This window comes from Meleagris gallopavo, chromosome 22 (genome assembly GCF_905368555.1).
Source record: "Meleagris gallopavo chromosome 22, MGAL_WU_HG_1.1, whole genome shotgun sequence".
Classification (NCBI taxonomy): domain Eukaryota; kingdom Metazoa; phylum Chordata; class Aves; order Galliformes; family Phasianidae; genus Meleagris; species Meleagris gallopavo.
The window spans coordinates 1,324,219-1,340,234 of NC_139425.1; the positions used below are offsets into that span (position 1 = coordinate 1,324,219).

The window sequence follows — 16,016 nt, forward strand, 5'->3', positions numbered from 1 at the left end:
TTGCAATTTCTGTGCTGAGGTTCTCATCAGAATGCAAGAAATACCTTCCTTTTCAGTGAAACTAAGCTTGAAAATGCATTTCCAGAGCACATCTAGTGCATGGCAGCTGCAAATAGGCATCACAGGGAAAGGCTAAAACTAATCCACAGTGCTGCCTTCTACCAAATACATACAAAGTGACAAGTTCTCAGAAGTCTGTTTAGCTAATGCCATCCCCAAACACCCCTGCATCTACAGACATGCTACTATTAATCTTGCTATCTGTCCCAGGTGTAAACAGCCATAGGCAACACGTGGCCATGTGCAGCACGTGCAACAGCATCTCCTCCAACAAGCCACACTGCAGCTGGCACTTCTGATTCAGGCTGAAAGCTGGTGGAGGTAGGACTGAGTTGCTACAACAGGACAAGCTGCAGAGGAAGGACTGGAACGTGGAATGAGGCCCCATGCTGATCCTACACACTGAAAGCCAGGGCTGTGGTTTGTTCAGCTGTGTGATGGGAGCATGGTCTTCAGCTCCTGCTTTGGCAAATTAAAAGGGGCAGAAAATTGGACGCCTGTATGGCTGCCAAATTGGAAGCCTGTGCTGCTGCCAGAACTGTTATAAAATCTCTACTGTGTGTTGTATATGATGAGATTCCTATGCCAGCACACCAGTGCAAAGTTCATCCTTCTAAATGAGATTGCAGCATGTTGCTGCAACAGAACAACAGAGGTGTAGTTCTTTGTTCTCCAGTTTGCAAGAGGCTAACACTACTCTGCACTGACCTAAACAAAGGTGCTTTTTCTTGTTGCCACGTATAGATCAGAAAGAAACTTCTTTGGTGTGAATTTGACACGGTGGAGCGTTCTCATGAGACAGCTATCAGGCAGTCTGTGGAAGCCCACCAGCAGTTTCAGCACAAAGTCTACACCTGGGATAGATCCTTGTGTTGTACGAAGCAGCTAGAAGGAAATTCCCAACATGAGAGCAGGGAGAGCTCCCTGAAGCACTGCTGCCTTTAAAAAGGGTGAGATGAGCAGCAATCTGCAATGCAGAGAGGAACACCTGCTGTCAGAGGGAATTGTCTGGGAGGGAACCAAGAAGTCGCTATGTTATGTGTGTGTGATGTAATTCAAACTGCCTGCTGGAAGGACTCACATAGAAAGGGAGCAACAACCAAGTCCAGGCCATTCTGCTTCTTCTACACAGCAAACAGACAGGGACTGAAACCACATCTCATACATCACTGGAGTTAATTGAGATTCATGAATTAAAGGCGTGGTTTCTTAAAGGCGAATAAATCTTGTTAAGAGGGAGATAATAACAAACAACAAAGCAGGCTCATTTCAGATGAGTATCTTCACATTGTTGGAACAGCTCAGCTATTTCGGAAGGATGGGTAAGAAAACAGATTAACACAACCAGAGTCCAGGAAACTGCAGAATGAAGCAATCTGGGAGTGGGATCTCTTGGTTCAGCGATGGCCAAGCGAGAGGCAGAGAGGAACAAGACAGGGCAGTGGAGAAGTACTGGGATAAATTGCCCAAAGATCCTGTGGACTCTCCAGCCTTGGAGACTTTCCAGGCTCAGCCAAAGAAAGCCATGGCAGGTGGCAAGCAATGCTGGCAACAGTGCTACTATGGGTGACAGTTTTGACTAGAGACTCCAGAGATCCCTTCCGATCCAAACACTTCTACCATCAAAAGTGATGCTATCAAGACTGACAGTGTAAGTGATACGGAAACAGAACAGCTTTATTTCCAGAGTAGGGATAGAAACATGCACAACGTGTGGGGTAAGGGGCTATGCAGGGGAAAGGAGCTGTGTGTTCCATGTGAGCAGGGCATACCCACTGCTGGATACCCGCCTGCTGCGTTTGTGACTGCAGCCAGTACCGTCTTGTTTTACACAGCCATAGCACCAGGAAGGAATAAGCAGCCATCTTGTATCATCTGCTACGTAGCATGTATCAGTACATCATTCCTGTTGGCACTAAGCTAGTTTTTGGATATATTTAATATTAATAAGACGAAAAGGCAGAAGTGAAAGACTCATTGCAATCCTTACTAAAAGTGTTCCAGTCAAGACACCCCAGGAATTAAAAGTACTGCCCTTCGTTTACACTCTGGGTTCACAGAACTGGAACTGGTTAATCTTTCCCAGTGAAACCTAAGGGCCATTCTTGTAGTTTGGTTTTCTGGCCTTGATCCACAACCAAATCCAGAAATGTGAGCACAGACTGTTCCCACTTCAAGGCTTCCAGGCAACTTCAAGGCACCAGACCCAGGGGTGCCATCCTCAGGCTTTGGTGCTCTTCTCCCTGATAGGAGATCGGATGAACGAGATGCTTCACACAGATGCTTCAAAGGCAGCAATCTGGAGCACAAAAATGTGGCTGAGGGAGAGCATGGCTTCCAGGCCATGACATGGGGTTGAAAATCTCCACAGAGAGCTTTTTCTGTTACACTGTGGGCTCAAATTCACAAGGGAGGACCACTCATTACAGCCAGCCCTACCCACACTGCAGGACAGCAGTCACAGTCAACTCCCTAAGGCTTATGCACCCAAAGTCACAGTCTTCAGCAGAGATAAGGAAAGTTAAAATAGCACCTACAAGCCTTAAAGGCTTTAATTAATTCTAGGATGCCATTGAAATAGAATGCAGAAGGCTTGTGAGGGAGACGCAGTTGTTGCAGACTGATGTCTGGAAGTTGAAAGTCAGCAACAATGCCACTGGACCAATAACCTCAGCTGGGCCACCAAATGCTTTGATTCCTTGCAATGGCCCAACTAGCTGTGGGACATTGCTCTGAAGGAGACAGCCAGGCTTCCCACACATTTTGCAGGTGGTACTGCAAATTGCTGGGATGCAGACTCCACCATTTCACTTACAATACTGCTCTTGCTGTCTTCCCTTGCCAACAATGGCTTTTTCCTTGCTGTCTTTCACTTCTATTCTTGACCTTATGCATTCTGGGTTCCTGATAAATATTGACTGCAGCATTGTCTCCTGTTTGTAGTTATACACATTGCATTTTTATTTTTAATTGCTGCCTTCACTTTGTCACCGAGTGTGGGCTTAGGGTTAAAAGTGTGGAAGAGAATCCTCTGTGCAAGACAGTTCTACAGTCGGGCACATACAAAGAGCATAGAAGTCCATAAACAACATTGAAACCCATGGCTCCAAGTGCCAGCAGGAACAATTTGCTCTGCAGTTAGGGGGAAGAAAAACAGCAGCAAAGCCTGCTCACTGCTGAACAAAGATGCTCTCTTGTAAACCTGAGCCACTTTGGAGCCCAATCTGGTACAAAACCAGGATTAATAGACCCTACAGAGTTTGTCAAGCATTGCTATTATGTTATTGTCATGACAGTAACCTAACTAACTCAAAACAGATGGCTGAAGGCAGAGCTTAACAGCTTTATCAGCAGCAGAGATGACTGTGAATGAGTTACTTAGGAGACACTGGCACCTTGCTATTTATTACAGTACCCGATGATGCCCACCTCGGCATCACTAACCAGGCAGTATCACACACACATCACAGCCTCTATCAACAGATCTCCGAGCAACCTCATTGAGAGAAAATTAAGTGAGAGGCTTTAGCACTGGTCTGCTATGGGTCTGACCCCATCAGCTCTACACCTAGCTGTTGTGTGTGACTGCACAAGGGGCTGAGGCCTCCCTGGGGACTGAGCCCAGGGCCACTTCCATGCAGGAAGCAGGTAGGAGCCCCTTGCAGCTGCACTCTGTGATCTGGAGGGAGGCACCTGGCTGGAGCTTTACACTGTGTGGAGAAGAAGAAGACTTTCTTCCTCTCTATCACAATCAAGGCAAAAAAATGTCAGAAAGCTTTGGGGTCACAGCAGATCACCTTCGGAGTGTGACTTCCGCCACTGGCACTTAGCCTCCTCCCTTCATGCTTCCTCTGTCGCAGACCATCTGAATACCAAGGTGACCTGTGAAGATAACACAGAGAGAGGAGGCATTTAGGAGCCACTGTGTCGATAGTTGAGGACAAAATATAATTGTACTGTCCTCCCGGCTATTGACAGAGTGTTCCCTCAAACTGCACTGCACCTCCTGGAGGGATCCTGGAGGACTGGTGCCACCAGGGCCCGCTATGCGTGAGCCTGCCAGCACCAAGCACGGCCTTTGTTTCAGGTCAGATCCACCTGCAAACAAAAGGCTTTCCTGATATTCACCCCAAGAGTAAGATTACTCCCAGGCCTACAGGCAGGCTTTGGAACAAAATATAGGGTGCTTGTGGAGTAAAACATCGAGCTAAGTGTTTCTGCAGGGCTGTGGCAGCTGTCTGCGTACATGGGAGGAGCTGCTCAGGCACAAAGCAAAATGTGTGATCCACAGGAGTCAGGAAATAAGAGAAATTTGATGGGATGCTCTGACCCCACAGCAGGGGAGAGAGGTCCTTGGTCCTACTAAACAAGCTAGCTGTCACCAAAACACCTCAGGGACAAGAGAGAGTCCCCCACATCAGCTCAGCACTCACTCCACTGTTCCAGCACCCACAGTGTAGCCAGCAGCACGGCAGTGGGGTCCTTGTGACCATCACAAAGGCAGGAAGGCTTTCAGAGGTGTTCCTCTGAATGACCATCTGCCACCCAGGTAACAGAGCGCTCATCTGGAAGACAGAAGTCCAGGCTGAAGTCCTTGCTGTAAGCAAAAGTGCTCTCTGTAACAAGGTGATTCACCCTGTAATTGGGTTCTCTGCTTTGGGGGTGAGAAAATGGGATCCAAAATTGGCAAGTTGGCCTTAGGTAGAAGGAGGAGGAGAATTTAGGGCTCTGCAGAATGCTCCAACTATGGTGCCCAGTTCAGCTCTGGAAAAAAAACTTGAAAAAGCCTGACATTTGCTCCACTGCAAAACTGAGGGTTTTTTTTTAAACTTGAAAAGACCTTCAGGGTGAGAGAAACATTTCATGCGCAGACACATTCATAAAGCAGAGCTCTTGCTTCAGCTAAGTAGCACTGTCTGCTCCTCCAGAAGGCAGCTGATGGCCATGGGTCAGCTCCCTCCTCTCACAACCAAGGCAGATCCAAAGTTGGTGTGGTCATGGGCAGGTCCTTGCCTCATGGCAGAGACCGCCGTGTGCCAGGTGGACCTCGGGCACTGCACAGGGGACAGGCAGGTAACTCCCTGCCAGCATTTTGGAACAGGAATGGAAACCTGGTGTGAAGCAGGCAAGACTCAGTGGGTGCACCAGAGGAAGAATGTGGTATTTCCTTCTGGTGTCAACAGAGTCACTGGAAGGGAGACATGTGCACGTGTAGGGATGCAACACAGCAAAGGAGCCTGGTCTCTCTGCAGCATGCCAGAGATGTGGTACCAGGGCCTATCCCTGCCACGTGCCTCCTCCTGTCCTCCTATGAGCATAGCACTGTGTGGCATAGATCTAAAAATTCCAGATCTGGGAGCTTCCCTGAACACTCTGTGCTGTTTCAGGGATGTTTGCAGAATGTGTGTGTGGCTGGAGAAGGACTGATGGGTGGTGTAGGAGGCCCAAAAGTCCCCAAAGAGAAGCTCATTTCGGTTACTTTTCTGCTGCTGCTACAAAAGTACATGGGAAGGACTGCTGGGAATGAGGATCCTGCTTGTCTCTATTCTCTGCACTCAGTGAGCACAAGGAGACAGAATTAATCAGTCCATCCAAATAAGACAAAAGAAAACAAAAATCTAATTCCCCCCAGCAAAAGCAGCACTATTATTTCTACCATTATGAGCCAGTCTTCCAGCGCAGATAACACAGAGAGAGTTAATACTGTCAGCTCATCAGCTGTAAGCCTCAGTTCTTTTGTGACACAGTGAAAAAAAAACATTCATCTTCTTTGCTTTGAAAGACAATAGTATTGTCAGTTTGCCAATGAGGTGGAAAGATGATAACAGCTTTCCAAAGGAAGACTGAAATGAGCATTTTTAGAAACCTCTGTTCTGCTGCCTTGAGCACTAATACTTTAGAGAAAACTGGCTATCTCAAACTGCAAAGATGGTGGCATCTGCATGGCCTTTGATGCCATTCACGCCCATGCTGCTGGCAGTCTAGGGCTCACAGTCCTTTTGGATTTCTGGAAGTGTTCAAAAGGCATGATCTCGGGCTCACTGCTAGCATGCATCCTGCTTCCAACTCACCTGGACCTTGCCATCTTTCCTGCTCCTGCCCATCCACCTGCTCACCTAGCACAGAAACTCACCTTCTTTGCCCCTTTAAAGCAGAAGCTCTAGATGGGATGTGTAGTCACAGGGAGAATCACTCTGTCCTCAAGATCTGGGATCTCCTAGAGTAGGTACTTCAATTTTGCTTGTGAAAATTACCCTTCCAAGTTCTCTCTTCTGGTACTTGCTCTTCAGGAGACGAACATCCATCACAATGCTGTAGAGGACTGTCATTAAACTACTCCTTGTTTGGCACAGGAGGTATGCTAGAGGCTTGCAAATCCATCAAGCAGAACATACTTCTCTGTCTCACAATCACTAAAATCATTTTCTATAGATCAGGGTCTTGGTTATTACTCTATACCACTCCCACTTTCAGAGGGCATTATCATGAAACATTCCTAATACAAACACTTCTAGTCCTGCATGACAGCAAAGCTTGGTCTGATGGTTTACAAAGCAGTGACACCACATGGAACTTACAGCCTTTTGGCATCAAGTCTTTCTGCTGTTTCATAAAAAGCTATCTCACACATACATGTACGTCACGCAGATCTGGGATCTGCTCTATGGGAAGCCATTGGGAAAAGGTGAGTGAAGCTGTGAAACCTGTGCTTGCAGCATAGGAGTAAAGGGGCCAGAAGAAGGTGCTATTTGCTCAGGATCTGCTGACACCCTGTTCCTGGATGCCGGAGGTGGTATTGTCCAGCAGTGATTAATTTGTTCCTTGGACAGGGGCTGGTGGGGTTTTCATTACCACCTTGGACTTCAGCCCTGATGGGATGCAGCACATGCACTGACTCGGAGCTCCTGGGCTAAAAGATGTGTGAGGATGACGTGCCCTCGATGAGACTGTGGAGGACTGAAATCCTTGAGGTAATCTCCAGGATTAACAATTTGGTCTACCTTTGAGTATTCAGAAAACCTTTCGTTTGTGAGCTTAAGCTTAAAAAAGGCCTTGAAAGCAATGGCCTGGCTGACCAGCTCTAAGTAGCCATGTGGATGCGAGTTTTCCCTGCACATCATGTTGACCACCCTGCTCTCCAGACAGTGTCAGAAGAGTCACTTCTAACTATGAGAGCTACCTTACAGCCCACTACAAAAGGGTGCCTACAGCAAGACATGACGAACAGAAGCAGCAATGCTGGAAGAGGATCAGTTCAAGTTGTGTGACAATGCCATGGTTGAGTATGCTGCTTCTCTCTAACTGCACAGTAGCTGCATGCAGCCCTTACCTCAACACTAGGACAAATAAAAGAGGCAGAAAACCTAGCAGAATATCCAAGGGACCTACATTTTAGTGTCATTTCCAGTTTAACTCCTTCCTGGCCATCCCACTCATAACATGGGCCCATAAGTACAATGGGAGCTGTCATTCTGAAAAAGATACACAAAGAACAGTTACGATATTTCCCTTTTTTTGTCAAGGAATGTGCTGCAAGAAGCACCTTTCGGAAGATAAGAATCCTGCTGACTTTTGTTATAGTTCATTCTTTGCCATACTTGGTGAGCTGCTGCCCCTTTCATCATTAGCTTCTAAGTCAGAGCAACATTTTAAACATCGACCTTACACTAACCATGACAAGGCACAAACAAGATTTCACACCACCTACTGTCTCTGTAGGTGAGTTCTGAACTATATCCAGCAGAAAATAACTTAATCATGCAACAAATTATTAGATGACAGACTTAGACATATTCTTTCCCAAGGGATAAATGCAGATACAACATGAAAACACATTTAATGTGCAACACTGTCAAAGAAGACAAATCAGACTTAAATTTCAGTAGTGCCTCTGTTCTTTGATTTGCAAGTTCAGTGGAATGAAAATCTGTAGGTTTGAATTTGATTTTAAAAAAAAAGGATGCTACATGCAAGGCAGTGGCTTTATGACTTATTTTACATAGTATGCTCCAACATCATACATATTGAGCATCATAGAAAATGTCAGGGCAGCAAATCAGGATGTTCTGGTTTTTCGCCAGCTGCTTTGGTAGACGGCACCCTTAAAGCAAGACAAGGCAGACTGGTATTGTGGAAATAAGGCACGTTCATGAAATGTTACTGCTATAGCTACAAGAAAGATATTTCAACAGGTCCTTCTCAGCCCCAAGGCATTCTGATGGAAGGATTTGTTCTCGTATCTCCTGTTCCAGGGAGAAATATAATCTGCATTTTCCATTTTTTCTCTGTGACCTTAGCAGAGAGTTTCCAGAACCCTGTGCTGAGAGATGAAATCTCTACCTTGGGAAGCAAAGCTCCCTATGCAGAAGCTGTTACTTATTCTCCCTCCACAAGTAAATCTCTCTACAACTACCAACACCATTCCTAGCCCACTCCAGTTCACAGGTCTCAGAGATCAGCCTCACAGGATTCCATGACAGTCAACAAACTCATTCCTGATTACAACTGCACCAGGTGGTAGTTCACTCACACCACTTTCTTCAAGCTGAGTTTAAATTTTAAGCATATTATATTGCATAAGGAGAATCTTAATGTAGCTAGTGGCTAATGTTTAATGTCACCAGGTTGAGTAAGAAACAATTTGAAGTCTAGCAGTGCTGCTGCTAAGCTGTGAGCAGCACAGTGCTGAGCTCTCTGCGCTGTTCCAGCTATGCACAAGCTGCTATGCAGCACTCTCAGGAACTGTCAGCCCATGAGGACACGAATAAGCCTTAATGCCCCTTACCAGCCTCTCAAGGACCTCCAGGCCCAGCCTGTCTATGGGCCCAGAAGACAATTCAGCTCAGCCCTGGAATTTGGGTCCCTGCCTGGGCTGTGCTGACATTGGCTTGAACCACAATCATGGAAGAAGTACATTTGTCAGTTCCTCATCTGTTCCCTTTGCAAAAAGGTATCTGGAAATAGAGAAGCCAGTCATATTTTCTCAACTGTATTTTCATTGTCAGCATGTATTCTTTTTTCTTTCTAATTCACAGGAAATAAATCAACATTTCAAAATAGAAACAGCGTAGTGACATTTTATCAGCTTTCTGAAATGAAAGCGTGGGTATTTAATGAAGCTTTAGGGCTTCCTACCCCAGCACTCAATGTCAAAACCATCCAGAGTCTCTGCAATCCAGGTTTCTTGAGTACATACATACTGAGTGAAATAAAGAATAATTAAATAATACTTTATCCATTAATGAACAATGAAAAGAAATCTTTAGTTGTACTAACGAAAAGAGCCAGTCCTCCTGGGTGTACTTCAGGCCATCTTATTTTAAAAGCTGGATCTCACCTTGATATCTGCCTTACAGTGTGGGTGAACTACAGTCATATAAATGCCTCTTTTTTATTTTTTTCCCACTACCTAGGCAAGAGTTAGTGAAAATAGTCCAGATGGAGATGCCTGTTCTTTGGATATGTCTGTATGTCTGTGAGTCTCATTCCAGTCACCAAAAAAACAGACTAAAACAATTGGCATACAGCTTAGATCTCTAAAGTCTCTCTGTACTTCTTTAGTTTTATGGGTTTTGACACAAATTCCATTAGCAGTAATTTAAAATTTACTGGCAGATTATTGCTGCAAAAGCTGACTAGTATTGGATCTGTCACTGATTCCAGCAGCAATCCCTTAGAAACACCACGGTTCTGTGATGATTTCCCACTGACAACCATCTTATAAACATTTAATTCCTATAATATTTGCTCTAATGGTACTGGGAGCTAACTCCAGGTGCTATGCAGCTGTGAATATGTCTAGCTACATGGCATAGTTGCTCTATGCTACAAGTATTATAAAGCCTATCTGCCAAACTTGCTCTTCTCCCAAAAAAGGAAATCAGGCATGTCTGACAAAACATTTTCCACAAACTACCATGCACAGTATCAGACCAGACCTCCCAGCCTCCATTAGCATCTCCTAGCTCAACCTGCCCTTGACTGTGGCTTCTCAAACCTGTCCCTCCCCCTGCTCCCAGTCTCCTTCAGTCAACCACTCTGGAGATTCCTGTCCTCAACCACTCCATCAGATGGTGCCATATCATTCCCAGCCCTTGATCTTCTCCTGTAATCCCTCTAACTCCTTTCCTCTCTCTTTTCTCTGACCTGTGTATTTGTGGCACAACAATGTTCTTTTATCTCAGCCAAAAATTAAACGAAGTTAAGTGCTCCCTAAGTAGATCCAAGGTTCTTTTACCCACCTTCTATATATGGAAAAAAAGAATATGAGAGCATAAATACTTATTACTTTCCTTAATATTCCAGGTTCCTCACATTCTTCCCTCCCATTTGCACTGGCTGTTCCAACTGGCTGAATTTCACTGTCCAGCAGTCCTTGATATTGGGGACAGTGAGGGATGGAGCAGCAGTGAGATCACACAGGCCTGGTTATCCTCACCTGCACAACGATACTGCAACTGCAACAACTGATATTTGGTTGTGGATCAAGGGCTTTTTAACAGTTCCCAATCAGCTACAGCAGGAAATCCATCCTGACTGTAATTATTTTAGGTGCTACCTCTTTGTGGTTGTATAACACTCACTGCACTTGGGCTCAGTGTAAATAGACGAGTGAATACTGTTGCTCACCATAGATTTTCTGAATTCCTTGGAGGTCATCCTGGGGCAGTTTGAAGTTGTGTGTTTCCATGTACTGGTAGAAAGGAGCCATGATTGCGCTGGGATCATTGGAGTGTTCCAGACCCAGTGCATGTCCCAGCTCATGGACTGCAACCAGAAAGAGATCATTCCCTGTGGAAGGAAGGCATAACTGGGTTAATACGCAGCCAGAACCTGACACAATCCCAAGACCTGCCTGATCAATAGTGCAAGAAGTAACTGCTTTGTGATCCTAATGCACAGTGTGTTACGTGCCAGTGTCAGCCGAGGGAGAGGACTTTAGTCCTGAAAGCTTGGGTAGCTTTTACAGTCACACAACGGGCAGGAGGCGCCTCGCTGATGGCCACGTGGAGATCCATTAGACCAGTTAAAACAGGCAAATGCCTGGACTAAAAGTCTGTAGTCTTTTTTGTAGAAAAGAAAACGGCCAGCAGGCTCCTTGGATACCACAGGCTCCATACCCCAGTGCTGCTAGCAAAGGTGAGAGCACTGCCAATCTCCCAGTCAGCAACGATGTCTGGTGGGAAAGGAGACTCTACCTCATTCCAGGTCCCCCAGTGACATCTTCTGGTCTGACCTGGACCACCAAATCCTAGGGGTGAGCAGCAGTGCACCAGCCAGGCCTACAAAGGCAGGAGCTGGGACACAGACAGCTAGAGCTAACACACCACAACACACTTGTGATATCAGGAACAGCCTCATCTCCCCCAGCACAGGCTCCTCAACATGCTTTTACTTTGCTAAGCTCCTGGCACTGCCAAGTCAGTGGGAGGAGCTGATATAACACAGCCCTAGAGGACACTACGTGCCACTATCACAGACATACATTCCTCTTCAGCCCCATGGATCTGGGGCCCCAACCTCCTTGATCTAGAGTGGTCCTTGGATGCTCTACATCTTGACGGCATCTTGACATGGAAGGTGACACAGGCAATGCTTCTATGAAGGGTGAAGACACAGACAACAAGGACAGATTTAATAATTGTCCTAAGCCAATAAAATGAACCCTCAGTCTTCCCTAAATGGGTCTTAGCAGTTTGGCGAGGTTTTTTGGCAAGACACAAAACAAGAGCAAAAAACTGGCAATCAGGCACAGGAGAACACGGCAGCATCCACTTCGCAGCTGCCCTGCAGCATGTCCCTCTGCATTTGCATCTTCAAACCACCCGAGTTAGAGCAACAGACTTCAGTTTTGTGTACATGGCTGAGGTGTCCTTGGGACAGGAGTCTCAACAGGGATTCAAGTTTAAGAAATATGATCATATGGAATCAGAAGCCTGCAAGTCTTTAGAGCAGGGTACTTTGCCAGCATCTCAAGACATTCTTGTCTAAAGCCAGTAACAAACGGTACTGAACTGGTCATATTTATCACACCAACATGGTTGTATCATCAAAACATATGAGCTGGAGAGAATATGCATGACATGTAAAAATACACATTTCAAATAAATATTCAAATACATTTGTTCAAGTAGAACTAACTGAAGAAATAGATGGGTTAAAATCTAGCCACGCATGTATTTTAAACACCAGAATTTCTGTATTCTGGAAATCCAAATGGAGACTTGCTTTTCTTCCTCTATTGCTGGAAAATCTGATGTGTACTGAACTAGTCAGTAGAATATTCAATTTCTTAGTGTAAAATGCATTAAGTGGTTACATGGTGAAGCTTGGACCAATTGCTTTCCATGGGTTTTCAAATATATCCAAGCTTAGAAGATGCACTCAATTTTCAAAAGCAATGCAAAGACTCAACGCCATGTTAGCAATTGGACTTTGTTTCCTGTAGCACTTTAATGTTCATGAAAGCACAAATTTTCACTGCCACAACAATTCACACACCGGAGTCCAACTAAAAGCCACTCCATACTGACTGTAAGGAGAAAAGGGCTGTGCCCATGCTAAGTGGTTGGAGACTTTTTCCCCTCACCAGTTTGGTGGCTTTCTCTTCTTGCTGAAGTATCTGCAGAGTTTTTGTATTGATAGCATGTCTACAATTTACACAATTTATCACTCTGCAAGTCTGCATACAGGTCTACCTGAATCACTTGCCTCTCCATGGGCTGTACTAAGCTCTACCAGGAGCATAATATCTGACACTATCTTCATTTAAAGTAGATTTAAATAATCTTCCATCACTTCTTTCTGCCCTAAACAAGAAACAGCCCATTCTACAGCTGGAAAACAGAACTACAGAAGCTCATTCCAGCTCGAGGCTGGAAGTAACCACTGGAGATTGCCTAGTCCAACTCCTCTATCCAAGCAGGGCCAAGTAAAGCAGCTTGTCCATGTCTGTACCAGTTTAGGTTTCTTGTACCAAAAAGCCCAAAACTGGACACAACACTCTATATACGCCTCCACTGCTGCTGAGTAAGAGAGGAAGGATCAACTCCCCTGACTTGTTGGCTTTTCCTAACGCAGCTGATGCTGTTGGCCTGTCACACACCTGGCTCACGTGCCCACCAGGACTCCTAGATCCTTCCTGCAAAGCTACTTTCCACTCTGTTGCCCTCTCAGATGTGCATAGTGTTATTTCTCCCTCTGTGCAGAACTTTGCTTTTCTCTTTCCTCAGTTTAATGAGGTTCCTGTCAGCCCACTTGTCCAGCATGTTGATGTTCCTCTGATGACAACACTGCTATTTGGTGCATCAACCACTCTCAAACTGAGCATCATCTGCAAACCTGCAGAAGTTCTCTTTACTGTAAAAGGCTGGGAATTTCACAGCATGAAATGCAACATATTGCTCATTTTCCTTTTCAAATTGTAGGCTATGATCTCTGAAAAGAAAATAGCAACATATAAATCCATTGCCTAATAGGTACAACTATCTTTTCCAGCAGCCCTTTGCATACTCACGCTGCTTGGAAACTTAGCTGATCTGCAGGCACCTTCAAAGGAGGTGAAAAAACCTCTGGGACTGTTTCTGACAGTTCTCAAACACATTACAGTATCTGGCCATGTTCTGCACAGATCTTGTCTGAATACTACTCTCTTATTGATGTCCATCTCTTTAGGAGTAAAATTCAGGAGGACAGGTAGTCTAGCTTGATACTCTCCTGCTACAGAAACATCAGACACTCAGATAAAGCTCCTTCATTCCCTGTTCAATCCTGGCCACCCACAGCCAAGAGCAAGGAACCAGTTAACTCTGTATCCAATATATACTAGCCTCCCATGGCAGAGAGCACAGTACTGAAAGAATGGGATCCCTCTGGTTTGTGTTTGCAGGGGAAGCTCTCCAGAATGTCCAACAATTTTTTCTCACTTGCACCATCTGTACAAACTAAATATGCTTGGTCAGAGACCTGCCAGCACTGCCTCCCTCCTGGTTCTTAGGAGGCATCCCAAAGTCCACCAGAAATCACCAGACAGAAGATAAGTCCACACAACCAAGGAGAGTTTCAAAAGTTGGTCTACGGAGTAAAATAGGTTGATTTGCTATGCTAAAACAGAGTAACAGTTCATGTATGGTATATGCTCCTTACCAAAACAATGTTATCACCGAGAAAGTTTTAATTGACAGCCCACCTGTAACAACATAAAAACATTCATTTCTCATTACCATCATCCAGACAATCAAACTGTTCACCTTATGTTCAATTTAACAGTTCTGTTACTTTCCATGTGTACACCAGACAAAGAATATGCACAACTACAAACACACTTTTGCGTTGAATTTCCTTAATTAAAATAAAGATTAATTAGAATAAATTAATTTCCCCTTTTAGCAGATGTATTCCCAGTTGAACTGGCTGAGTTAAGATATATTGCAATATAATCACATATCAAAACCAAGTCTTCAGTCAAGCACTCTCAAATTGTTTACTAACCTTCCCTGCAGAAGCCAGTGGTTTTACTGCACCAACATAAAGAACACTACAGTCACAGATTAACAGATTCATCAATTATTCTCCTAGACATGTATTCCATGCTTCTTTTAGTTCCATCTTCAGCTGGAGAAATGACTGCTGAATCAGGTAATAGACATTGTGGGGAAGGTTTCTGTGGAACTGCTAGCACATACCTTCTTTTATAGTTTTATTCACTTTGATCATCAAAATTCATATAGAAATATTTGGCTAAGAAACACTTTGCATATTAAGGTGTCCAAATTATGGAGATAAGCAAAAAAAAAAAAAACCACTCACTAGTATGTCCATCAGCTTATAGTAGTGGGTCACAGAGCTATTGCTGTGGATATACTCTGATATTGCTCAGTAATACATAATCAGTATTTACCACTGATTATGAAAGCTCTGTAGAGCATCTGGCACAACAGAGTGTAGAACCAGGGCAGAGCTGTAAGACAGCAGGTGTGTAATTCAATAACACTGTACATCTAGTTAATAATAGCAGAGCAACTGTGAATCTATGATCTCTACCACATTATGCTTTAAGCAGTATCATGATAACACTGAGCTACTTACAGCAGCTTACTCAGACAATTGAAAAGACATGTGTAGGTTACATTTTTGAAATTTTATTAAAAGTAAAAATGATACTGAAGAAGTCAGATCATTGTTTGTGACAATACCTAGAATGATTACAGAAAAAATGGTGTGAACTATAAACATGATTTTAAAATATACTAAAATGACCCCTTCGAGTCCAACAACTGTTTTCCAAGCACAACTTAAAGCAGCTTTAGGGCTACTCTAAGCTATGCCTTGGTACTTGCATCTTCAGACCTGGCAGGTCTGATCTGTCAAACAGAATATGCCATTTGTTTTGTGCTCTTCCATTCACTCCCACAATATGCTCTGCTCAAGAAATGCTTTCAATCTTCTTGCAAATGATGACCTGTAGAAGTGATGATATTGCTCCTTCATTTGTTTGCATTGGACAATGAAAAGCTGTTTCCCACATTCCATCTAAAAAGGAAAAAAAAAAAAAAAACATGTTAAAAAGAAAGTCTTCATTTTGTTCCTAAGCTGTTAGAGTTGTGGATTTAACAATGAATAAGATACATCTTAAAGATTTCATTTTAGAATCTTTAAACAGCTTCACTACAGAAAGAAAGTCTTAACAGAAATCAGCCACGTAATGAACTGTTAACATACTCAGATTGCAGGGAATATCTCCATAAAGACAATTTGACCAACTTTTCTTGTCTGCAACATAAACACATCCAACAACTGCAATGTTAACTCATACAAGATGTGAGACGCTCTTCTTTATGATAGTTTTCCAACCCCTTTTAAATTTTATTTATTTATTTTGAAGTTCTCACTTGACTTTTCTGAACAGACTTTCTCAAACTCAATTGCAGCTGCTCAGTTTCATCAAGGCTGATGAG

General features: G+C 44.1%; 1 protein-coding gene across 2 annotated transcripts in view; it reads right to left on the minus strand.

The window, feature by feature from the left end:
• The window catches only part of MMP24 (matrix metallopeptidase 24), a 45,649-nt gene that overhangs the window by 9,694 nt on the left and 19,939 nt on the right, over nucleotides 1-16,016 (minus strand). For both annotated transcript variants that reach the window (XM_085241815.1, XM_085241816.1), the window contains one exon: nucleotides 10,690-10,851. In XM_085241815.1, the coding sequence (XP_085097941.1) occupies nucleotides 10,690-10,851 (162 nt within the window). The remainder of the gene's footprint in view (nucleotides 1-10,689; nucleotides 10,852-16,016) is intronic.